The 24,297-nt window shown below is 32.9% G+C and overlaps 6 protein-coding genes across 8 annotated transcripts; 2 read left to right on the plus strand and 4 right to left on the minus strand.

Annotated features, from left to right (window-relative positions):
- Window positions 1–484: 484 nt before the first annotated feature.
- LOC148569605 (uncharacterized) lies at window positions 485–2,771 on the plus strand. Its single transcript, XM_088483246.1, has 2 exons — window positions 485–1,163; window positions 1,939–2,771. Exons 1-2 carry the CDS (start codon window positions 485–487, stop codon window positions 2,769–2,771), a joined length of 1,512 nt encoding a protein of 503 aa, XP_088339372.1.
- A 1,562-nt stretch (window positions 2,772–4,333) lies between these two features.
- Window positions 4,334–6,961, plus strand: LOC107635672 (actin-97-like). The gene is made up of 5 exons (XM_016339219.3): window positions 4,334–4,576; window positions 5,256–5,325; window positions 5,407–5,800; window positions 5,917–6,530; window positions 6,633–6,961. Exons 2-5 carry the CDS (start codon window positions 5,266–5,268, stop codon window positions 6,696–6,698), a joined length of 1,134 nt encoding a protein of 377 aa, XP_016194705.1. The 5' UTR covers window positions 4,334–4,576; window positions 5,256–5,265; the 3' UTR covers window positions 6,699–6,961.
- A 277-nt stretch (window positions 6,962–7,238) lies between these two features.
- On the minus strand, window positions 7,239–12,176 carry LOC107635675 (epsin-3). 2 transcript variants are annotated; one of them, XM_088484702.1, is made up of 5 exons: window positions 11,891–12,176; window positions 11,515–11,637; window positions 11,246–11,407; window positions 11,039–11,157; window positions 7,239–7,549 (listed from the first exon to the last, which is right to left on the minus strand). In XM_088484702.1, exons 1-5 carry the CDS (start codon window positions 11,995–11,997, stop codon window positions 7,239–7,241), a joined length of 822 nt encoding a protein of 273 aa, XP_088340828.1. In that variant the 5' UTR covers window positions 11,998–12,176. The 2 variants fall into 2 exon arrangements, with proteins under 2 accessions (XP_088340828.1, XP_016194709.1); XM_016339223.3 differs by lacking the exon at window positions 7,239–7,549 and having other exon boundaries at window positions 10,683–11,157; window positions 11,891–12,138.
- LOC107637462 (disease resistance protein RPP13-like) lies at window positions 7,605–10,366 on the minus strand. The gene has a single exon (XM_016340872.3). It carries the CDS (start codon window positions 10,337–10,339, stop codon window positions 7,718–7,720), a length of 2,622 nt encoding a protein of 873 aa, XP_016196358.1. The 5' UTR covers window positions 10,340–10,366; the 3' UTR covers window positions 7,605–7,717.
- A 564-nt stretch (window positions 12,177–12,740) lies between the features above and the next one.
- On the minus strand, window positions 12,741–16,291 carry LOC107635673 (Nucleotide-diphospho-sugar transferases superfamily protein). 2 transcript variants are annotated; one of them, XM_016339221.3, is made up of 11 exons: window positions 16,166–16,291; window positions 15,939–16,044; window positions 15,800–15,848; window positions 15,379–15,485; window positions 14,836–14,881; window positions 14,393–14,527; window positions 14,185–14,274; window positions 13,958–14,089; window positions 13,762–13,845; window positions 13,481–13,545; window positions 12,741–13,277 (listed from the first exon to the last, which is right to left on the minus strand). In XM_016339221.3, exons 2-11 carry the CDS (start codon window positions 16,040–16,042, stop codon window positions 13,085–13,087), a joined length of 1,005 nt encoding a protein of 334 aa, XP_016194707.1. In that variant the 5' UTR covers window positions 16,043–16,044; window positions 16,166–16,291; the 3' UTR covers window positions 12,741–13,084. The 2 variants fall into 2 exon arrangements, with proteins under 2 accessions (XP_016194707.1, XP_016194706.1); XM_016339220.3 differs by having other exon boundaries at window positions 15,939–16,291.
- A 3,495-nt stretch (window positions 16,292–19,786) lies between these two features.
- LOC107635678 (uncharacterized) lies at window positions 19,787–20,892 on the minus strand. Its single transcript, XM_016339224.3, has one exon. The coding sequence runs from the start codon at window positions 20,752–20,754 to the stop codon at window positions 20,044–20,046; it is 711 nt and encodes a 236-aa protein (XP_016194710.1). The 5' UTR covers window positions 20,755–20,892; the 3' UTR covers window positions 19,787–20,043.
- Between the last annotated feature and the right edge of the window lie 3,405 nt (window positions 20,893–24,297).

Below are 24,297 nucleotides of genomic sequence, written 5' to 3' on the forward strand. Positions count from 1 at the left end.
TATAGGTATTGCTCTCCTTAGAGTAGTCTCTATTTAGTTTTCTTGTTTTTGGGCGTTTCTGCCCCGATGTTCATCAAAAAAAAAAAAAAAAAAAAAGATAGAGGCGCAACTTGGGGCAAGATGGTGTATCGCGTACCTAATAGAAACAAGGCGTGGACGTGATTATATAAACAAGAGAATCAATCAAGTCATTACCAAATTAAAGCAAGGTTTACTCTCATCTCTTTCAAACTTTGCTAATATACCTACATTTTATTCCCAAGTTTTCTTCACTACTAGCTATTATATTGTTTTTCCTTCCGAACCTGTTTCCCTTCTTCGTTCAACCTACGTGAAAACTCAGGTGAAATCGACTTGTAAAGTTGATATTTGAGAGTCATTAGATAAAAAGTTAATCAAATCAGTCAAATCATCTAACTTTTCACAGATATCAATTTCACGTGAAGTAGAGTGCACCTAAGTTTTCACCTTATTATATTTATAGATGGCGAGCGCCAACTATTACTATTATTACAACTACATTCACTCGCTTGAGACTCATCAAGATCCTCATGAATCATCGCCAGATCGAAATGTGGTTCTGCAGGGAAGCAAGAATTACCAGGAGTGGCGCCAAGCAATGAACTTGAAGTTGGAAAAGACAAAGACGCTGTGGTTTGTGCATGGCACCGATGCAGCGGTGATGAACGAACCACGAATCTATGGAGAATGGAAGACTCGCAAAGAGCTTGTTCTGTCATGGATCCACGGTTCTATCTCGGAGGAGATCAAAAAGTTTGCGGACGCTTTGCCCAAAGAACTTGGCGTGTGGAAAGCTTTGATGAAACTTTACTCCTCCCATGAGTCCATAATCACAGATATTAAGAAAGAAATCGATTCACTCAAACAAGAAACACGAACTCTGATGGAATATAAGATCAAGTTCGATGCGCTTTGGATGGAATATGACATGATGCTGGATGAGAACAATGACAAGAGCAAGAGGGAGCAAGAAAGAGCCAAGAGGTTCCTTGAGGGTTTGAATGACACCTTCCATGCAACAAGATCATGGATAATGCAAGAGACACCTTTTCCATCCCTTGAGAGAGTTTTTAATTTGGCAGCTCAAGAAGATGAGGAAGCACGGATATTGGTCACGCGGATCCAACCACAACCCGACCAAGGTACTATTCACATTCTCTCCTTTATTAACATGCATGGATAACTCATTTTAACCTACAATTAGGGGTGGCAACAGGGCAGGTAGGGGCGAATTTTTGCTCTATTCGATCCCGTTCCGCTATACAACAACCATATAGAACCCGTCCCGTTTTTATTCGCAAGTAGTAAAATGTTAAACCCTAACTCGCCCCGTTCCTATGATTATTAAAATCCAATAAATAAAATTAAATTTCAAAATTTATATAACTATCGTTATATACATAACATAAATTAAAGTAAAAATTTAAATATAAAACAATGTTATTAATCATTTACTAATTATTTTACGTATATTATACATATTATATATTAAAATTATATATATTATATATACAGCGGGAGGAGTAGGGGTGGGTATTACCTAAACTCAATCCCGCCCGGTCCCGCCTCTCCCAAGAACTCGCCCCGCTAAAAATCCGCCCCGAGCGGATAGGGGTGGGATGGATATTGCGGGTTTAAATGTTATTGCGATCTCTCATTATTTACCTAATGAAATTATTTTTTTAAAGGTAAAAACTCAGGTATAGTAGACTTCACCTGAATTTTCACCTTTTTTTAAAAGTAACATTTGTGGTAATTTTTGTTTGGGCCAATTAGTTATTAAGTTAATTTGGTTAGACTACTTGAGAATAGGCTAAGTAGTTATCCAAAACAAAAAATTTTAAAAATCAATTCAAAGTACTATTACTCAAGTTTTTAAATATTAAATATATTTGAATATTAATACCCTTGTTGTAGTGCATAACACAGAAGACACCGGAATTGAGAAGCAGCAGATTGTTCTTTCCGAGATCCATAAACACGCGTTAACGTCAACGCCACCCGGAGCGCCATATAGCTGCGATGGATGTAAAGAACGAGGGTGTGGACGCAGTTATCGTTGTGAAGAAAAAAATTGCAGTGGTTATGTCCTCCATGAAGAATGTGCAAACGCTGTTCTTCAGCGTCAAAAAGAGGTAAGTCATCCATTTTTCGAAGGACAAGAATTCCGGTTCCTAGAGAAACCCCTTGGGTACCCTAGGGTTTGTGATGCTTGTAGAATGGAAGTGCAAGGGTTTGTGTATCATCGCGAAGCTACAAAAAAGGACACAGGCTTGGATTTGCATCCATGTTGTTTGAAGCTAAGAGACAACATTTCTTATGAAGAGTCAAATGCAACAAAGACACTCACATTGAAACAAAACGTTAAGAAAAAGTGTGTCCGGTGTAAGCGTAAGGAAGTTGGGGACGATAGCGAAGCTAAAGGGTGGTCATATGTAACTTCCGATGGAGATTGCTATCATGTTTCTTGTTTTAAGGAATGGTTTCTTGAGAAATTCAGAGATGATTATTTCTCGGAAAAGAAGGTTGTAGTGTCAAAAATGCAGAGCAATGTTGTTGAGAGTAATAATATGAAAGTTGTCGAAGTTGGAGAAGGATCAAATAGTTCAAAAGGATCATCATCATTGGCAAAGAAGATGGTGGTAACGATAGCACCAGTGGTAGTCAAGTTAATATTTTCAGCTATTTTTGGAGATCCTGTTTCTTTTGTTCTTGCTCTAGTGGAAGCCCTAGTTACTTCTTTTAATTAAAATATATAAGGTAAAAACTATTCGCTTGAAGTTGATACTGAAGAGCCGTTAGATGATTTGACTGAGTTAACTAAATTTTCATCTAACGTTTTTCAGATATCAACTTCACCTGAATTCGACTGAATCACCGATATATAATTACATGTGCACTCTTAAAATGTGTAAAAGTGAGGTTAAATACTACTTTTCTATGGAGTGGTTTACTTCTTTTCAGTTTAAGCAAAAAATTGTGTTTCCCTTTAATTTATATGTATGTGAGTTTGGTGTGCTTTGTAATCCTTACAATATAAATAAATAATTTGGTTACATTGTAAGAACTTTTATATTTAGTCATCATTTTCCTACACTACTAATAATAAACATCTTCTCAAAAGTTTAAATTAATTTTGGGATTCACCAAAAATCGAATTCTTAACCTTTCAAATCTAAAGCTCTAATACCATGTGATGATACCACTTATTCCAAAAACTTCAGCTGATAGGAAAAGGTATCACTAATGATTATATCTCTAATATTCCCTAAACCTCCATTATACACATTGTACAAATATTCCATTGGCTCATACTTTTCCATATGAAACACAAGAACATCATTGTGCTCGATAATCAATGATTTTTTAACAATATGAACAACCACCAATCAAATAAAAACACACTACACTTTTAAATTATCTACCTAAATCTTAATATTAGAATAACCATTCGTATACCTAGTAATATAAACATTCGATATATCCATTGTTTACATTATTTAATATTTTTATTGTCTACCTATATTTTTCCTATATATTATAGTATAATCAAGGATAAGTATATTGTTTCTTTTATGAGTTATTGTATTAGATAGTTTGACGATAATGGAGAAGTTTCATTTTATCTTAGTGTTGTTGGTAAGGATGAGCACTCCTTTCACCACAAAGCAATAAAGAAACGTTCCATGTATTTTATTTAGAGACTTGTCGATTTTCATAAACAAACAAGCATTTTTAATTCTTCTCTCTTTTATAACTATATATAAAGAGAATAATCATTGTTAAAGACAATTCAAATGTTATAGAAAAAAAAAAACAATAAAGTGAATTCACACTAATTATAAAAATCATAAAAGAAATTAAATTAAAAAATCTATATCTTGTACACAAAAAAATTAATTATACTTTTTTCAATGTATAATTATATTTTAACATATATCTCATATCAATAATTAATTTAATTATTAAAATTTTATATACACGTAATATGATATGATTGAATTGAATTTGGATACAATAAAATATATTAATAATAAAAACTAAAATAATAACTATTTTACTTATTCGCCAATGAGTTATAGCTCAAATAACATAGTCTCTTCTCCATACTTATTTAAAAGGTTGCGGATTCGAGTCTCCTATCTCTATAAATATATATATATATATATATATATATATATATATATATATATTTTACTTATTCATGATGATTAGACTATCTTAGCAAATACTAAAATTTATTGCAAATAAATTTTGATGGTTAAATTAAAAGAAAAGAAAATAGAAAAAAATGAATAGTAAGAACAAAGAAGAAGAATAGAATAGGGTCAAAGGAAACAGCATTACACCACCCATTGTTCCCAAAGGAAGCGTTCTCATTCTATTTTGTGATTAATTCAAAATCACACAAATCTTAACGGATCACATTCCATTTCCTGCTTCTTATATTCATTCCCATTTCCATCATTTCCATTCCCCTCTCCCTTCACATTTCTTCTCTTCGTTCTTTCCCTTCCATCACCACCCCTCCTCGCCATTTCCCTCCTCAAGCAAGGTCTATTCTTTCTCACATTCTCATTTTCATTTCTTTTATTCTGGATTTTCAGATTTGGAATCCTCTGTTTCTTCAGTTTTGATTCCACATTCTATTATTTTTTAGGTTTTGTAATTGGATTGAATTGGCCTCTGTTATTGTTGGGTTTCAATTTTTTTTTATTTGGGTGTACGAAAGTTTTCATCTTTTCTTGTGTTTCATTCATGTTATGGAAAACATAATGTAGCTGGATTAATGTTAAGGAATTGTTTTTTATTTTTAATCTACATTGTTTTTAGTTCTCAATCTAAGTTTTGCTTTTTGGTCCGTGTCTCAAATTTTGATTAAAACATCTATTGTTTGGTTCGTGTCAATCCTTGAACATCATTTCATTGATATTTTGCAACCATTCTTTCCCTTATTAGTTATGATCATAATAATTAAAATCGATTTGGTTAAATTCATGGTTAAGCTATGATATCTTGTCAATAACTAGTTGGAAGCACATGGCTTTTCTCATTCAAAATAGATGGAAATTCTCATATAAAAAGATAAATTTCCAATACAATATAAGTGTCCAATGAAAATTAAAATGAAAATTTTGATTATTCTTACACATTTAAAACTTAAAATGTTTACATCTAAGTTTACAATGTAGATAGTGCATTTGAAATGATAATCTATCTTTATCATCCAACAGATACTAAAAGATGGCAGAAGGTGAGGATATTCAGCCTCTTGTCTGTGACAATGGAACTGGAATGGTTAAGGTACTTAATGGAACATGTTTCTTTCTTGATGCAAGTTTATGGAATTTGATGAAGTGATTGATAATGTGTGTTTGTTTTCAGGCTGGTTTTGCTGGAGACGACGCCCCACGAGCTGTTTTTCCCAGCATTGTAGGCCGCCCTCGCCACACTGGTGTAATGGTAGGAATGGGCCAGAAAGATGCATATGTTGGAGATGAGGCACAATCCAAGAGAGGTATCTTGACTCTCAAGTATCCAATTGAGCATGGTATTGTAAGCAATTGGGATGATATGGAGAAGATTTGGCATCACACATTCTATAATGAGCTTCGAGTTGCCCCTGAAGAGCATCCAGTTTTGCTGACTGAGGCTCCTCTTAACCCGAAAGCTAATCGTGAGAAGATGACTCAAATCATGTTTGAGACCTTCAATGCCCCTGCCATGTATGTAGCCATTCAGGCTGTTCTTTCATTGTATGCTAGTGGTCGCACAACCGGTAAGTAATTCGCACAATTCTGTTGAATGCAGTGTTAAAATCTGTGATTGCAATTGGATAGAGCTTGTACTTGTTTAGCACAATCGAATAAATGCCATGTTTCTTGTTTTTTACAGGTATTGTGTTGGATTCAGGGGATGGTGTCAGCCACACTGTCCCTATCTATGAGGGTTATGCTCTGCCACATGCCATCCTTAGGCTTGATCTCGCCGGTCGTGACCTTACAGATTTCTTGATGAAAATCTTAACTGAGCGTGGTTACTCGTTTACCACCTCAGCAGAGCGAGAAATCGTGAGGGATGTGAAAGAGAAGCTGTCCTACATTGCACTTGACTATGAGCAAGAGCTGCAGACAGCCAAGACCAGCTCCTCTGTTGAGAAGAGCTATGAGTTGCCAGATGGACAAGTGATTACCATCGGCGACGAACGTTTCAGATGTCCTGAGGTGCTTTTCCAACCATCCATGATAGGAATGGAAGCTGCAGGTATCCATGAGACGACATACAACTCGATCATGAAGTGCGATGTTGATATCAGGAAAGACTTGTATGGCAACATTGTTCTATCAGGAGGAACAACTATGTTCCCTGGCATCGCCGATAGAATGAGCAAGGAAATCTCTGCATTGGCTCCCAGCAGCATGAAGATCAAGGTGGTGGCTCCCCCTGAGAGAAAATATAGTGTCTGGATTGGTGGTTCTATCTTGGCATCCCTCAGCACTTTCCAGCAGGTTTGGTTTCTTATCTTGTTACCTTATCAAATATTATAAAATTGCCTTAATATTAACAATAATACTAGTTTCTAATGCTGCAAAATTTGATTTTGTGTGCAGATGTGGATTGCAAAGGCAGAATATGATGAGTCTGGACCATCAATTGTGCACAGAAAATGCTTCTAAGGTGTTTTGAGAGGAAATAGTTGGTGTCATTATTATTGAAAGAAATTTTAAAAGAAAAGGTGGTGGTTGTGTTTGAGATTCCTCAAGGAATTGAAGCAGTGCAGCTTTGTAACCCTTTTCAATTCATTCTAGCTTTTATTTATTCATTCATTCTTTCATTCATTCATTCATGTTTATGCTCATGTTGGGAGTCATGATCTTCACAAGGCCAGGAGTTGTATTTTTCATAATCAGAAAATTATCAAGTTATTATTTTCAGTATATATTTCTTTTTATCTATAGTTTTGGACTGTTCATTTTATTCCGCATATGAATTGAATCAGTTGCCATTGTTAAAAGTTAAAACTATGCCGTTGGTATGCAATGTTTATCATCTATTCTAAGATTGCTTACAAATAATCTTCAATGGCATTAGACCAAAGAAAAAAAAAAAAGAACAAGTAAAGCTTACACTTAAAAGTTAAAACAACACATTTTTTATAACATAATTCAAAGTATCACAATACATCAAACTATCAAAGTACTACGTTAAATCTCTCTCTATATAGAAAGCAAGGATGCTGAAGCAAGTTTCTCTTGATCAATAATAAAGGGGTGTTCTTTTATATAATCTTCTTCTCCAAGTTTTGAATTATCTTCTAGGAGCTTTGATTCCTTGTTTTCATGAACTTGGTTATCTCTTTTGTTTCCATCCAAAGCATTCTGTTTCCTTCCAAAGCTTGCAAAACCATATTCTTCTTCATGTTGGTGATGATCATAGTTAGAATTACACCTCCCATGATAGATCTTTGAATTTAAGTCATTCATCCCTTCATCGATCACAGAGCTTCGTCTGTTAAAACTTCCAAAACCTTCGATCCCACGCGCGCTCTTGCTCTTTCTTCTTTTTAGAATTCCTTGCTTCTTAGCATAACAAATAAGTAAAAACATACAATGTACATAACATCAAAATAATTTGGAAGCAGAGAAGATGAGAGAAAAGCAGTGAAAGCAAAGTGTTTGTACTTTCTAGAATGTCTTCAAGAGAAAATGAGTTTACAGCCATTGTTGAGCACAACATGTTGGAGACTGTTTCTCAATTCAGAATGTGGTTGAATAACATGGACTTTTTGTAAAGTAGCTAAGGACCATAGTTCTTGAGGAAGCTGCTTCAAATAGGAGCAGTCTATGACCAAATATTGAAGACTAGGCATTGCTCCTTTGTCTAATGTCCAAGTTACCACATGAGACATCCAAATCATCTTAAAAACTTGAAGGCATGGGAACTCTTCAATGGCAAAATGAATGTCATGAGATCCTCTAACAATTTCAGGACCCCTTATTTTCAAGATTTGGAGTTTAGGAAGCTTTCCAAGAACTCTCATGCAACTCGAGTCGAATCGTCTGACACGATTCAAAGTAACCTTGGTAAGATTTGGTGGAAAAACACTTGCCTCTGATGAAAGCTTTGATGTGCCAGATATTCTAAGTTTGCCAAGACTCTTTAGGCATTGCAAGCATTGTAATTCGCGCACTGAATATCTGTCACCATTATCTTCACCCCATTGAACCAAACCAAGTTTCTTCAGGTTGGGAAAGCTTCCATTTCTTATCATGGATTCCAATTGTGGATCAATATGAATCAGCAAGAGGGTTTGCAGATTCGGCATTGTTTTACCATTTTCACTTGACATACCTTGTAATGCAAGTCTAAATGGCCGCGCGCGCAAATGTCTTAGCCTCTTAAGCTTCCATAGTTTACTAGAGAAGATTAGTATGCTTTTACTCCATAACTCTATTACTTCCAGGTTATAGAGGTTGTATATAAAATCTGGGATGCTTTTAACCCAGGAATCTATTCTCAGGTACCTTAGATGAATCATGGTTTTCAAATCATTAGGTATTGGAACAACTATTCTCCATCCTAATACATTTGTAAGATACATTATGCGAGCCAACTTGAAATCTTTCAGTGTAAGATTCTGGACCCTCTTTCCATGAGCAAAGAAAAACAAAGAACGAGTGCAAGATTGATTACCTGTGTTTCTTGTATGCCAAGAAAAATCTGTTGTGCAATGTATGGACAACTTTCTAGAATTGCTTATCCCAGCAGGGTGAGGGATGTTTGATCCTCGGCGAACCTCCAAGAACTTATCAGCCTTTCCCTCTGATATGCAGAGGTCACGGAGGTGGTCGTGGATTCGACATGTTTTCACACCTCCATCACTCCTTCTGCTTGCCACTTGTACCAAGCTACGATCCACCAACTCATCTAAATAGTGGTCTGCAATATCTTCTGGTTCTGGCACATCTGAGTTTCCGATTTCTTTTACTTGTATGAACCCTTCAGCTATCCACAGCTTGATTAGTTCTCTGCCAAGAATCTCATAGTCTTCAGGGAAGATTCCAAGATACAAAAAACAAGGCTTCAATCTTTGAGGCAAGCTATCATAGCTAAGTTTTAGAATATCAACAACTCTAGTCCCATTTTCATCATCACAATGTTGATTCACATTACCTTTGATTTTCAACCACTCTCTTTGTGATATGCCTTTCTTGGCAAGTCCTGCCATCACTATGATTGCAAGTGGTAACCCTTTACAACTTCCAACTAACTCCTTACCTAAACCTCTTAGATTAGAGTGGCAATCCTGCGCCGGAAACACCTTCTTACAAAAGAGCTGCCAACTTTCTTCTTCATCCAAGAAGGAAAGTTCGCAGGGAGGCATTGTACCGGCGTAGGAAGCCACGTCTCTATCGCGACTAGTTATCAGTATTCTGCTGCCATTGTTGTCATTTGGAAAGACTCCTTGCAAATCATCCCAAACTTGTGTTTTCCAAATGTCATCCAGCACCACAAGATATTTCTTCCCCCTCAAACTCTCCTTCACTTTCTCTTTCATTTCTTCTTCATCATAATCATGCCTCTTCTCAAATAAACCATTGTATTCAGAGGTGGATAGCAAGCACTTGAGAAGGCTCAGAAGAAGCTCCTCAACTCTATAGTCATTGGACACATAACCCCATGCGCGAAAAGGAAAAACCTCTCCAACTTCCTTCTTATTATAGATCTTTCTAGCAAGTGTAGTCTTTCCCAATCCCCCCATACCGGTTATAGAAACAACACTGCAGCATGAACCTGTTTCCATGAGCTGTTTAAGGACAAAGCTCGAGTCGTCAAGCAATCCAACCACTTCTTCTTCCTCTACATCTCTTCTTCTTCTACGAATCAATTCTTCATTGTCATCTCTACACTTGAACTCTCCTTCTCCAATGCTGTATCTATCCTTGTTTTGATAGATACTATTAATAGTAGCTTTGATCCTTTCTATCTCAGAATCTACCTCATGAAGCATCATCACATGGCTTATGCAGCAGAGTAATTTGCTCAACATGTTTCTGCTTCTGTGTGTCGCGGCGTTGGCAACATAGATGTCCATCAAATCCTCAACTTCATAGGCAACATCTCTGATCTGCTTTACCACTTCTTCAACTATCTTGCTGCTGCGTTTTCCCTCACTACTCTTTAGGAAGATATCTATAAACTTAAACTCATTTGTGAGGTATCTGATTTTGTTCTCCACTCCTGCAATAAGTTTTGCTTCATCAACAAGAATCTGTGACAACTTCTGTAGCAGGAAGGAAACAGCACTATCAGCCATATTTTTTTCTACAGGTCAACAATTTCAGGGAAGATGAAGAACACAAATGGTGAGAGTAGTTTAGGAAAAGATGCACTTCTTCTTCTATGCATTCTGTCTTTTTCATTGGCTATTATTGTAAGACTATAACCACAGAAGTCCTACCTAAACATTAATCAATCAATCATTTTTTTGACCAATTAGTTTTAACAAATCACCTCTTGTTGAAAATAAATTAAAATATATTTTCTTTTACTTTGATTAGGATATTTATATTGAAGAGACAAAAAAGCAAAAACAAATAAAACTATAGTGCTCTTGTTTATTAAGCAAATTCAAAAGATCTCAATCAGATACCTCAACATTGGTAGAAACATTCCATTAAAACCATAACTATTTACAATCATGTCAAGGGCTACAAAATCAAATTACAACTAGCATTATATTATTGTACAATAGAAAGCAAGGATGCTGAAGTGAGTTTCTCTTGATCCATAATAAAAGGGTGTTCTTTCATGTTATCTTCTAGGAGCTTTGAATCCTTGTTTTCATGAACTTGGTTATCTCTTTTGTTTCCATCCAAAGCATTCTGTTCCCTTCCAAAGCTTGCAAAACCATATTCTTCATAGTTAGAATTACACCTCCCATAATAAATCTTTGAACTCAAGTCATTCATCCCTTCATCGATCACAGAGCTTTGTCTGTTAAAACTTCCAAAACCTTGGATCCCACGAGAAAGCTCGCGCGCTCTTGCTCTTTCTTCTTTGTAGAATTCCTTGCTTCTTAAGAGCTTCAATATCCTCTCTGATAATTTTCTCACACTCAAACCCCAGTTGAACCTGTAGAAAATGAAATAATGTAATAAGAGTAGTCATCACTAAATTCATGCAACAAAATTATGGTGACAAAAAAGATGCACCTACATACCCTTTTTCATCAATGTATTGAAACTCTCCAATCTCTTCAATAGCATCTATATCACATTGAAATTCCTCAAATACCCTCAGAGGTCCATGAGTTAGAAGATGTTCCAGTAATATTAGAGCCTTGTATGAGGCTCTCCAATAGCCTTTATTAAATTTCAACAATCTGTTTTCTCCCATTAAAAAAAATGAAGATTATACTATGAAGAATGTTAATATAGTCTTTGAGAACAGAACATAGCAAAATCATTAATCAAATCAACAGAGTCGAACCTGCAATGTAAAATCTCCACAACTCTATAGTATTCATCAACTTCAAAAGCTGCACGTGAAATCACTTGCATGATACGAGTATCTGGTGGCCATGGATTTCCATTTGTGGCTTCTTCTGTCATTCTTAGTTAATCAATGTGGAACACATCAAAAGTTAAAATTCTATCAATATTGTTGCTAAAATGAATCAAATGATAAAGTGCATAAAGTTTAGCATGTTCTTGTGAGTGTAAAAGGTTTATATTGCTCCAACATTATTAAAGAATGTCATAATCATGTGAGAAGGATTTTAAGGTTTGTTTGAATTAATTATCAACATTGTTAAAGGATGATTTAGTTGAGATGAAAAATTAAGAAAATAAAATGGAAAACTTACAATTCTATAGGTGTAACATCTGTGAGAACAAGCCTAGCACTTTTAATCTTCTCTTTGAAGAAGTGAGAAGCTTGCCTTTTGATTTCATGAATAAGAGGAGAGGTCATAATTGCAGGCTTCCGTGGATGAATATTTTTGGGTAATGGTGATGAAGAATGAATTTATGTTTTGTTTCTTATATTATATATTTCGTGTTCCTTATCTATATACGTAAGAAATGCAACTGCTCCATTAACAAAAGGCAGTAATTTTTTTTTCCTTTCTGAAAGTGGATTTGCATACGTAATGAAAGGGTTGAATAAGCTTAAATTTTGTGAATAAGAAAGGATGAGGATTGAGGGAAAAGGTAACAAGATAATTGAAAGGCAAGTTTTCCTAAAGCATCTTGTCTTTAAGGTTATGTCGTTTAGAAGAGTGCCTTGAGATACCTAACAAAGGTTCAAGAAATTTGACCAAAAAGAAGGAAGACTTGCAGAAGCTGTTCATCACAATTTCTTAATGTACAATAAGGTCATCACGTATGGTTTAAAATCCGCTCCATGTTTTAAAGCTGGCACAAAACTAGTGGCTGTAAAATGTGACAAAAAAAAAAACCCGAAAATCATCTTCGAGAAGAAACTGTGTTAATATTCAGAATTGATTGTTAGTTAACAAAAGAATCACTCGAAATATTTTGCTAGTGAAAGCTTGGGAGTTGTGGGATATACAAAGGTGGTAGCTTCTTTTAATTCACATAGCTCGGTTTTACCAAACCAGAAGTAAAAAATCTACACATCTAAGAGAGACGTCCTAGAAGAATCAACATTTAACAGTGTCAGATAATGGCATAATGGTTTTCAAATTGCAATGAGGACATGAAAATTTTATCTATAGAACATTTTGATTATAAATATATTACAAGTACAAACTCACGTGATAATAACCCTTTTCGTTTTCCCATTCAATAGTAACATGAATTGTTAAATATATCTACCCAGTACGCAACAGCAAAATGAGCCAGAGTCTCCATGACCCCAATCTAATAGGTAAAAATCCTGAGGGTTATGGTTAGTCCTAAAACTTAAATATTGCATTCTGTTCTTTGTTCTTCAAGGTCAAGCATGGAAGTATAATATGCTCTCCCAGAAAAGGGGTCACTCTTCTTTTGATAATAAAATGCCGCTATTCTTCCCGGTTAAAATCGATCATCAAAGCTTAGGTAGAACCAGAAATTCTCCACATACCAGTCCTGTATCCCGCAGACATGAGCACAAGCTCCCAAAGCATGTTAGGTATGCTCATAAGATTTACCTTGGATCCTGGAATTTCAGACCAATTCACAGAAATTTCTGAAATTGGGATCCTAAACCATTTGCACAGAAAGACTAATTCAACATCAAAACACCACCTGCAGAGAATGACAAGGGTATTATAGAAAATTATAAAACTTTTTGCCATATAGCCATTCAGGGTATACATACACAAAAAGATTGGATGACCAAAACTTGAACTAAAAACATAACACGTTGTGTATTGGTCTGTGAATCTTAAGAGAATTGCTTTCTAAATTTAAGAAATTATTTCATTCCATGGAGTTCTAGAGAAAATCACCTTCTCAAGCGGACATTTGAAAAAAGCCTCCTTGCTGCTGCCCTAGTAAACATTTTGAAACCACACTGTGGATGTAGAAAGTTAAGGTTAGACACTAAAAAATATTCTCATATATGCATCATGGAACAACATCTAATGCACATGCTAAAACACAAGGGATAAGTGAATCCAAAAAGACAAAAATCAAGCTTTGGTCACTATTTATACAAAAGAAATTTGCTAGTCACAAGAGTACCATATTAGAGTGCATGATAAAATAAATAAATAAAGTAGGAAATTACCTGTGTATCACGAACTCCTGGACCAGCAGCCAAGAGAACCACAAGATGGAACCCCTTCATCAAAAAATTGCGGTACCACTTTCGCTGTAAAAATGTTATGTTACATGGTTCAACCGAGATAATCCACACATATATGGCAAGAACATAAAAAATAAATAATAAATAAAAGAGAAATTTAACACGAAAGCCAACTCACTGTAGCCAAAGCCTTCTCTTCAAGATGAGCTCGTGAACCAAATGCAGCAACAGGAATATCAGATACTCTAAAGGTTGGATCACTAGGGCTTGATTTTCCTTGTTGAAATTGCTTTTTAGCAATAACTTGAATCTAATGGCCAAACATAATACATATAAACATTTGGCCAAGAGATTAAAACCAAAATTAAAACATCTATAAACTGCATATGATAGCATTTCATTAACCTGATTTTCAAGCTTTTCTAGGTCGGTGACTTTAGTTGCTCCATCAGCATCAAGCATAAGAATTAGCTCACCACGTGAATGCAGAATTCCCTGTAATGCAATGCTTTCAAGAAACAAAGAAAGCCCTAATTAATCATCAACAACATTATGACAGCAATTTCAATACAATGAGTAGATTTTAACGTGTTACTGTTAAAATTAGACTCACTTTTCTTATTGCTTCTCCCTTGCCATGATTTCTTCCAAGAAGGATAACTCTAACTTTGTCTACTGTGTATTTCCTTACAAATTCAAAAGCTACTCTTTTAGTCCCATCAGCACTTCCATCATCAATAATGACAACCTGCTCATGTGTCCATTGATAAGAGAATGTGTTTTTCTATCAGTTGCAAAATCCATTAATATGTTTCAATCAAGCCATTCAAGCAGAAAGTCTAGTGACTTTTGTGAAATTGATAAAAATGGAAAAGGAAAGGGATGCTGAGAGAAATTAATATTTTATATATTTGCTTCACATGGTGTTGTACTTAAGTTTTTTGTTCCCTTACTTTATAGATAAACTAGACTATAAAAGGAAAAGAAAAAACATGTAGTTCAAATATTATTATTCAGGAAAAAAAAAGGCAGTCGAATGAAAGGGACTGGAAGTACCTCATAGGAAAATGAAGGATCCTTTGAAGCACGTTGTTGAAGATAACTATAAAGAACGGACACAAACTAATGTTATGTTCTTAGTAACAAGTAACACTAACAAATATAAATAATACATCCAATACTAGGATATCTCAGAAGAATAGCAGTATTGTAACTTGTTAAACCACAGCACCAATTTATACAAGAAAAAGGTATCACATAGCTTCTATAGACTGATTACAGTGGTTATTCTAGCTATGCTCTATTGTATGATAAAAAGAGATTAAAATGTAAAATATCATTTGACAATTAATATTTGTTGTGCATTAATTCACCTAAAAAAAGAAGAAATCAAAAAACCTCCTGCAGATTGCAGGCGTATGGAGTATATAATTTCAAAGAGTAGTCAAACATACTGATCAAAATTTCTGATGAACATAACGTAAAACTACTTGACAGAAAGATCAAGTTAGACTAACACAGTTGTAACCAAACATAAATCCTTCCATTATATTAACACTAAATATATAAGTTGGTAAAATCAAAAGTGCTTCAACTTACTTCATAGTTTCTTCAAGAGCTCCGGGAAGCCTATGCTCCTCGTTGAATGCAGGAATTATCAAGGACATGTACTTTTCTGCTGGATCAACAACATGTGGGCAAGGAACCTAAATAAGCAAGAGTCAAAACCAATTCATAACAGAAAGCTATCCTCAGATCTAAGATGCATATCAAGCTATTACACAGAACCTATATAAACTTGAGAGAGATTTTCACTAAATTTTCCATCACATTTTGATCACTTTCACAATGTCCTGTGCATTATTACTCCAAAATAATAGGAAACATAAGTTAAACCATGTTGTTACTATAAATCTGCAATCTTCAATGTCTAAAAGCCGTACAATTACAGTAAAACTAAATTTCAAAACAAAACGATGAGCAATTGATAATTAAATTTCGCATCACCAAATCGACATACCTGTTTCAACGAGTTAGGATCCTCAAAAATCGCCGGAACTTCAACATGCCTAAAGAGAATAAAAAATAAAATGTCAAAGTAACAATTCACGTCCGTATAACAATTCATGTCGAAATTATTCGTAAATTGAAGAACATACAGATGATTGTTTCTTCTTCTATATGCTTCAACGATGACTACGAAGATGAACCCTACGACCGCAATCAGGAAGAAGTTGACAAGAAGATACATGTACTCCTCCATTCCTTTAAGACGATTTAGTAGCTCTTGTTATGTTATGTAGAAGAAGAAGCCATTGTTCACAGGAAGAAAAAAAATAGAAGATTCAGTGAGATTCGAAAAGCGGTTGAAGAATTTGATTTTTACCAGATTGAGCTGAACGAAGAGAAAGTTAACTAACAGAGAGAGCTCAACGATGGTTTGGAACTTCGATCAAGTTTTGGAGATGAAGACTTTCAACCCGATCCAATGGTCGTTTCATCGTTGCAATCGCTTCTCTTTACCGGGCTTTTTTTTTGTCTTCAGCTCAGTGTATGGGCTGTTGGGCCTTCTTAGCCCAATTCACGTTACTCTCAGACTGTTTATGTACGTTTTAGCACTAGTTACATTAATATTTGGGAGAATTATTAACGTCTTGGGCCTATGGGCCGTGTCGATGTTGCTTAGTTGTGGAAGTAATCGTACAAAAAGACAAAAAAAAAAAAATTTTAAGAGCGCCTAAGTGTAACAATACTTTTTACACACAATAACAGTAATTTAAAATCATCTTGAGTTGATCTAGTGGTTAGTTTACTAATCCGTTTAAACAAATGTCGAAAGTTTAAATTTTACCTTCTGCATGTAGCAACTTATTAGCCAACAACAAACCTAGAACTTAGATCCGCAACGAAACCTATGTACCCTTCGTTTACAAAAGTCAATAACCTATTTGTAATTAAATTTAGTGATGGACTTATTTGTTTTCAAAATAAAATATCAGAGACTTATTTATTATTTTTTTTTATTTATGCATTTTATTTAAATTTTCATATAAAACAATTCTTACTTTGTATTGCTACTATTGCGTATTGGTTGTTATTTTTACCCTGTTACATTGTGGTCATATATACCATGATTAGAATTGGAAATTCCATTATTAGTTTACACTTTTTTAGAAAGTTTCTCTCCATTTCACATCCTACCCATTGAGTGAAATTCTTTTCTTAGTTAGAATCTTGATAATAGAATTCAAATATTAACATTAAAAAAAACCTCTAAGAAATTAACTTGAGTCTGTCCTCTCTTATAATGAAATGGAAAAGTCTAGGACGCCAGCAATTTTATTGAATTTTGGCCAGCATGTAACCAGCAGAAAAAGGTGAGCCATTGGATGAAATCTCACACCAATATCACACCATTAAATCATCATTGATGGCTATTTGATGGTTATTAATCACAAAAGTTGCTGGCCCCTAGCATTGCTCTAATGAAATTGCAAGTTATCCCATGTGACAACATTACATAATAGAGAGCCTTTTGTGGTGGATGGCATGGTGTGGAACCACAGTGTAGGCCTACTACAATTATTGTGCTCAAAACTCCAAAACAAGAGCATTCTACTTGGCTCTCTCAGGGGTCAATCTCATCATCACATATCATAAAATGATGAATATATATAAAATAATTGTCAACACAAATGGCTACAAGTTATTGGAATAATTTGCTTGCATTGCACATACTGGTCTATATCTATATATATGTGTACATCAATCAGCAAGGCCTAGTTAGATAGAAAGATATGTTCCATGATTCTTGTGAAAACTAAAGTTTGTTGGCACCTTAACATGGGGTCCTTCTCATGCTATGATTAAAGGCATAGGTGGGCACAAGCTAAGGAAAAAGAAAATCATGGGCCTCTTTCCCTTTTTAATTTTCCCTTCCACTTTTCTGCTCCATTGGAAGCTTTAAGCATAGGGAAACTCTGCCCTGTTCTTCCTCTTCCTTTATCATTATGTTCCCAGATATTAATGTTGTAATAGCCTATTCTATTGCAACAACAATAGCATGTAAAAGAAATAATTAAGAATAGTTAGATAATTTGAGATATTTAACTAAATTAAAATCTAATATTTTTTAATTATCAACTTTATATAAAAATAACCTCACGTAAGTTTTTATCATAGTGATTGGTAAAAATTTAAGAATATATCCGCTCCTCACTTGGCTATCCAGCTTTTACCGTGGACACGATAACTAGCACACCAGAGGTACGTCCTTCCCGGTCCTCTCGTACTAGGAGAAATGTTCTCTTAATGCTCTAACGCCTACACCGGATATGGACCAAACAGTCTTACAACGTTCTGAACCCAGCTCACGTACTGCTTTAATGGGCAAACAGTCCAATCCTTAAAACATACTACAACCCCAGGTGACGAAGAACCGACATCGAAGTGCCAAACCTTTTCATCAATGTAAACTCTTGGAAAAGATCAACCTGTTATTCCTAAAATAACTTTTATCCGTTGAGCGACGGCCCTTCCACTCGATCGGATCACTAAACTACTACATTAAACTACTACATTAACCATATGTTTTCAATTTTTTTTTCATTTACCATTACAATAATTAATCACAGAAAAATATAATTTAAAAAGCAGTTCTCCAATCTCCAAAGAACCTATCTCGACTCTTCCATTGCACGTTCTATGATTGAATAATCCCGAGTGTTAAAAGAGCAGTCCCATAATAATTCACATAGTGGCAGTACTCATAGCAGTCCTGCTTCGAATATTAATTATTTTACCAATTTTTTCCAGACAGAGTATATATTATGAGGATCCCTTTCTACATTTCGAGAATATTTGGCATTTTGCAACTCACCAAGTATATTTGATAGCATTTAATAAACACTGGAATTAGAATATAGTTCGTGGATCTCGGGTAAGATAGAGATAGTGGCACAATTTTCCACAAAACAGCATTTATTTGCAGCAGGAAAAAAATATAGAAATATATTCGATGGAGTTAGTTTTTGTTCTTGTATTAAAAGAGAAATTTTAAATAATTAGTGTTTTAATAGTTTTAAGTTTTTAATTATATATATTTTATGATTGATATTAGTTTATATAATTAAAATTAATAATTAAAATTACTAAAATACACTATTTCTAAAATACTTAAAATGTTTTCGATAGTATATTAATATTATTTCTGTGCATTATTCAATTTTCATTCTGCTAATAAGTGCTTTTCTGATTTTTTGGTATAATTATTATGTTGGTCATTATAATTTTGACAAATTTATAATTAAGTTTTTGTATTTTTTTAATTAAATTCTTACACTATTTTTAATTTTATAATTAAGTTTTTTTTATGTTAATATTAAAATTAATAGAATATTTTTCTTAAAAAATATGTGATCAAAGATCTAATTATGTTCTTAATTTTAAATATTTTCAATTTGCGAAAAATATTCAGTTAATTTTAATATTTTTTATATTAAGAATGACATAATTATAAAATTAAAAACAATGTAAAGACTATTAAAAAAATATAAAAATCTAATTAAAATTTTGATAAAATTATAAGAACAAAAAAATAATTAAACCTCATTTTTATTGGATTTAGATCTTCTAAAGTTTGAATTTCACTTTAGAGAGTAAGGTGTGATATTTCACTATTTATTTTATAGGTAGAACCAAAAAAATATGAGAGAAAAATAATTCAAGAGTAAAAAATCATACTTTATCCTCTAAAATAAAAATTCAAAATTTAGAGCATCCAAATTCATTTTTATTACATTATATATCATAGTCTATATTTAAGGAAACAAGATATTTTAGTAAATCTTACCAAAAAAATATGCAGAAGTTTTGAACCACTAAATTATATGTATCTGTAGTAGCAAGTAAGAACAAGAAAGTTATAATAACTCTTAGCTTGTACCTCCTTGACAAATTTGTTTTGACATATGTGCCAGCCAAAAAGACAATAAATGCAAATCTGGACTCACTATAAATTTTCATCAGATTTCACATACCCAATTATTCATCATGCTAAAATTACAGTTCATTTTCTCCTCAAATCCAACAAAGATCAGAGGAAAAAGAAAAAGAAATTAAAACAAATACAGATCAAACAAGATGATGAACAAATAAATCAATATTAATAATAATAATAAGCCTCCCCAAAATTCCAAAGAAAGAGTACTAATTAACAATAACAAACTAAACAAAAATAATATTTCCAATAATGAAGATCCTAAATTAGTGAGCCATGGCTGCTGGTACCTGATGAGTAATGCTTCTTTGATTTGGCATAGAAAGCATGGCAGTGTGATCCAAGAAATCTTTAAGCTCCACAACAGATTGAAGAACAGTTCTAAGATCCTCAGAACAAGAGAATCCAAAGCTACCAATTTGCCTAACAGCATAGACATAGAAAGTGATGCAACCTTTTCTGAATTTGAACCTTGCCATCTCAGAACCAACAAGGCCTCTAATGAGTTTCTTGTTGACTTCACCAAGAGCAATCTCATGTGGCCATGTTCTATCAACTTGTGACTTCATTGCTTCATTCTCAAACACAAACACAAGAACCTTTGACTTCTTTGTTCCTAGGCCAAGTGTTAGGGTGTGCCAAGCATGGTGTGCTAAGATTGTGAAGTTTGTGGGAAGAAAACATGTTGTTGATGGGAATGGAAGAACCTTAGTGTTACTATTATTCTTGTTGTTCTTGTTGTTGTTGTTGGTTTTGGTTGGTGGGAATGAAAGAACTTTGAGAAGCTCCAATGGTTTTGCTCTTCTTATTGTGAATGATTTCACTATGAATTGGCCTCCAAATCTTAGACCCTTTACCTCTGAGCTTGGTTTGAATGAGAAATCTTGATGCTTTATTGTTTGATCATTATTGGGGTGTTGGTGTTTTTGCTTCTTGTTCTTCTTGTTCTTCTCTTTTTCTTTTTCTTTTTCTCCCATGGTAGCTATAGCAAGTAGTGAGAGTAAGTAGGTGTGAGAAAGAGAGAGAGAGATTTATTTCTTGTTTGATATCATATCATATCATAACAAGAACACAATCTATGGCTTTTTTTTTTCATTGTGTTTTGTTACTTTTTTTATTTTTTTGGTGGTATAACAGAGTGGATTGGTTGTATAGTCAAAAAGTTGCAAAATAGAAGATACAAGAAGTAACCAGGTTGGATTGGTCGAGTAATTAATTTATTTATGAAAAAATGATAAATAGATCCTTAATATTTTGTTCTGTGGATATTTTTGTTCCTGATCATTGAAAAATATTTTTAAGTTTTTGACCAAAATTTGGATGGATCAGTCCCTGATGAAGGCATTTGGACGGATCAATTCTTGACGGAGGCATTTGGACGGAAGGATTGATCTATCCAAATTTTGTGAAGGTCAGGGACTTAAAAATATTTTTCAATGGTCAAAAATAAAAATGTCCGCAAGACAAAATATCAGGAAATTATTTATTCTTTTTTCTTTATTCATTTGTCTGTTTAATTAAGTATTAAAAATTTAAATTTTATCTTATACATACAGTAATTAATTAGTCAACGTCAAACTTTTAAATAAAATTTTAATTTATAATAAATTAATTTTTAATCTATCAAATTAAAAAATATGATAATAACAAAAAAAAGAAGCAAGCACTTTGTGACTTGCATTAATTTTTAAATTCAACCATTTTCTTGTAGAAAAAAAAGGGGGGCATTTGTTACTAGTTAGTATAAGGTAATAATAATGAGGATATTTTGTTTTCCATGTTACTCTGTCTGAGTGTTCAGGAGTATAAATTATTAAAATATTTTTGTGATTTTATTATCTATCTGTTTTGGTAAGATTTGGATTGGTCTGTATCAATGGAATATTTTTAATTTATAATAATGGGAACTCTTTTAGACTATAAAATTACTACATGAAAAAGAAAATTATAGATTATGATAGTGATTGGATGATAAAAATAATGTTCACTCAATTTTATAAAAAAAAAAATTTAGATAATACTGCCTTCATTTAAAATTTTGTTTAGGGTTTAGCTATTTCTTGCTAAACTAAAAAACAACTGTCAAATCAAATAATAATAATAATAATAAACAATTTTACTGTGTTATAAAAATTGATTAAAGGTAATGATAGTCTCATAAAAGGTAGGGTTCGATGGTGTTTTTTTTTTTTTTTTTACCAAAGATAGGAAATTTGACTCGTAACCTTTTTAATTGAGTATGAAAAGACTATGTCATTTGAGCTATTATTCATTGGCAGATCGTTGTTGAGTTCTTTTATTATTGTTATTATATCAATAGTTCGAAACGATTAGTCTAAGAATAATATATACTAAAATACTGTTGATAGTAAATAAAAAAGAGTGAAAGAAAAGATAAATATTTGATTCAACAATAACAAATCATGATGATTATTGGATAAAACAAACATAGTAATGCACACCATAAGTTGTTCTTATCTTGTTAACCTAACAAATCCCCATTAAAAAATGAGCAGTGTAGTTAGTACTTAGTATACGTCACATGAATAAATAAATAAAATAAGCAGCAGCATAAGGAATTAATTTTAAATCATTAATATTAATTAATATTTTTAATTCATATTTTTAAAAAATTTAGGATCTAAACTTGTGATTTAAAATTAAAAAAATTAAAATTGAAGGATATTTATTGAAAAAATTAATTTTTAATTAAACTCATAAAATAATATTTTACTATTTATATATATTGTATACTTTTTATTTTTAGTATTAAAATAATTAAGGGTAAAGTACTAAATTGGTCCCCTAGGTTTGGGCATAATTCTGTTTTGGTCCTTAAAGTTTAAAGTGTTCTATTTGAATCCAAAAAAGTTTCATTTAGCATCAATTTAGTCCCACAGTGAGGTCAAAATTAAATAATTAACAAAATGTCCTACATAACAACAGTACAAGAACAAAATCGATAATCTGGAGAACAAGTACAAGCTCCAGAGGCATAAAATCAACCATTGATACATCAATACATTTATTTATTATTTTTTTATAATATAAATAAAATATTTTTTATAAAACTAAAGAAAATGATAAATAAATGTATTGATACATCAATGGTTGATTTTGTGCCTCTGGAGCTTGTACTTATTCTCCAAATTATCGATTTTGTTCTTCAACGGTTGTTATGTAGGACATTTTGTTAATTATTTAATTTTGACCTCACTGTGGGACTAAATTGATGCTAAATAAAACTTTTTTGGATTCAAATAGAACACTTTAAACCTTAAGGACTAAAACAGAATTACGCCCAAATCTAGGGGACCAATTTAGTACTTTATCCAATAATTAAATAACCGAGTGGAATGCAAATTGGAACTTCAGTAGTGGACTTCTCTTTTGAGTTTTGACATAAGAAATTAAAAAGAGTTTTCTTTTACTTGATTTATCTATTTCCATCTAAGTGTAAATATAACTTTCAATTATTATTATTATTTTATTATTATTATTATTATTTTCTTCATGAAGTAAAAATGCGCGGTTGTAATTATGTATATATGGATATGGATAATATGTTCGTATATTTATCAGAAAAAGAGGGACCTGGTGTGGTGTCAATACAGTCACCGACACATCTAAGCCATTTTAGGAACCTATATAATTTAACAATAGTTTATAAATATTATCTATCTATATTATTTTTATTTTTATTTAGAGAACGGCATGTGAAGCCATGGGACTTGCTCATTAATCATAATTACCTTGCAAATGAGTTCACCAATACAGATATATTGGGACCACATAATGAACAATGATGCTCTCTCATGTAATAATAATAATAATAATAATAATAATAATAATAATAATAATAATAATAATAATATTTAATTATTCCGTTATTTTTTATAATTTTATTAAATTTTAATTAAATTTTTATAGTTTTTTAATTAGATTTTTATATTATATCAAATTTTGTAACTAAATCTCTACCGTGATAAAAATATTAGAATTAATAGAATATTTGGTTAATAGAGGTAGGAGATAGTAGATTAATTAGATTTTGGGAGGATACATGGCTACAAACAGAAAAGTTAAGAGACTCCTTTTCGAAACTCTTCTTAATTTAAAACCAAAAGAATTTGTAATTTTTGTGATGGATTAGACTAGAGTGGATTTGGAACTTTCAATGAAAGAGGAATCTCCGCCAATAAGAGGCAGAAAGCTTGAATCAACTGCTTGATATCTTGCAACCTGTAAAATTGATAACATAAGTACAAGATAGAGTGGTGTAAAAATTTTGACAAGAAAGACATTTATTCTACTAACTTATTTGTGCAGGTCTTGTAGGAAGAGATTCTGAAAGATGACATTGTTGGTTACAGAGTCGCAAATGAAATTTGGAAAAGACTTGTTCCGTCTCGTATTGAATTGTTTACTTAGTTTGTGCTAGTAGGTCGAGTTAATACTAAGAATCGACTTAGTAGATTGGGTATCATTGAATAGAGGAATATTGTTTGTGTACAGTGTAA

This window comes from Arachis ipaensis, chromosome B4 (genome assembly GCF_059453495.1).
Source record: "Arachis ipaensis isolate K30076 ecotype BB chromosome B4, ASM5945349v1, whole genome shotgun sequence".
Classification (NCBI taxonomy): domain Eukaryota; kingdom Viridiplantae; phylum Streptophyta; class Magnoliopsida; order Fabales; family Fabaceae; genus Arachis; species Arachis ipaensis.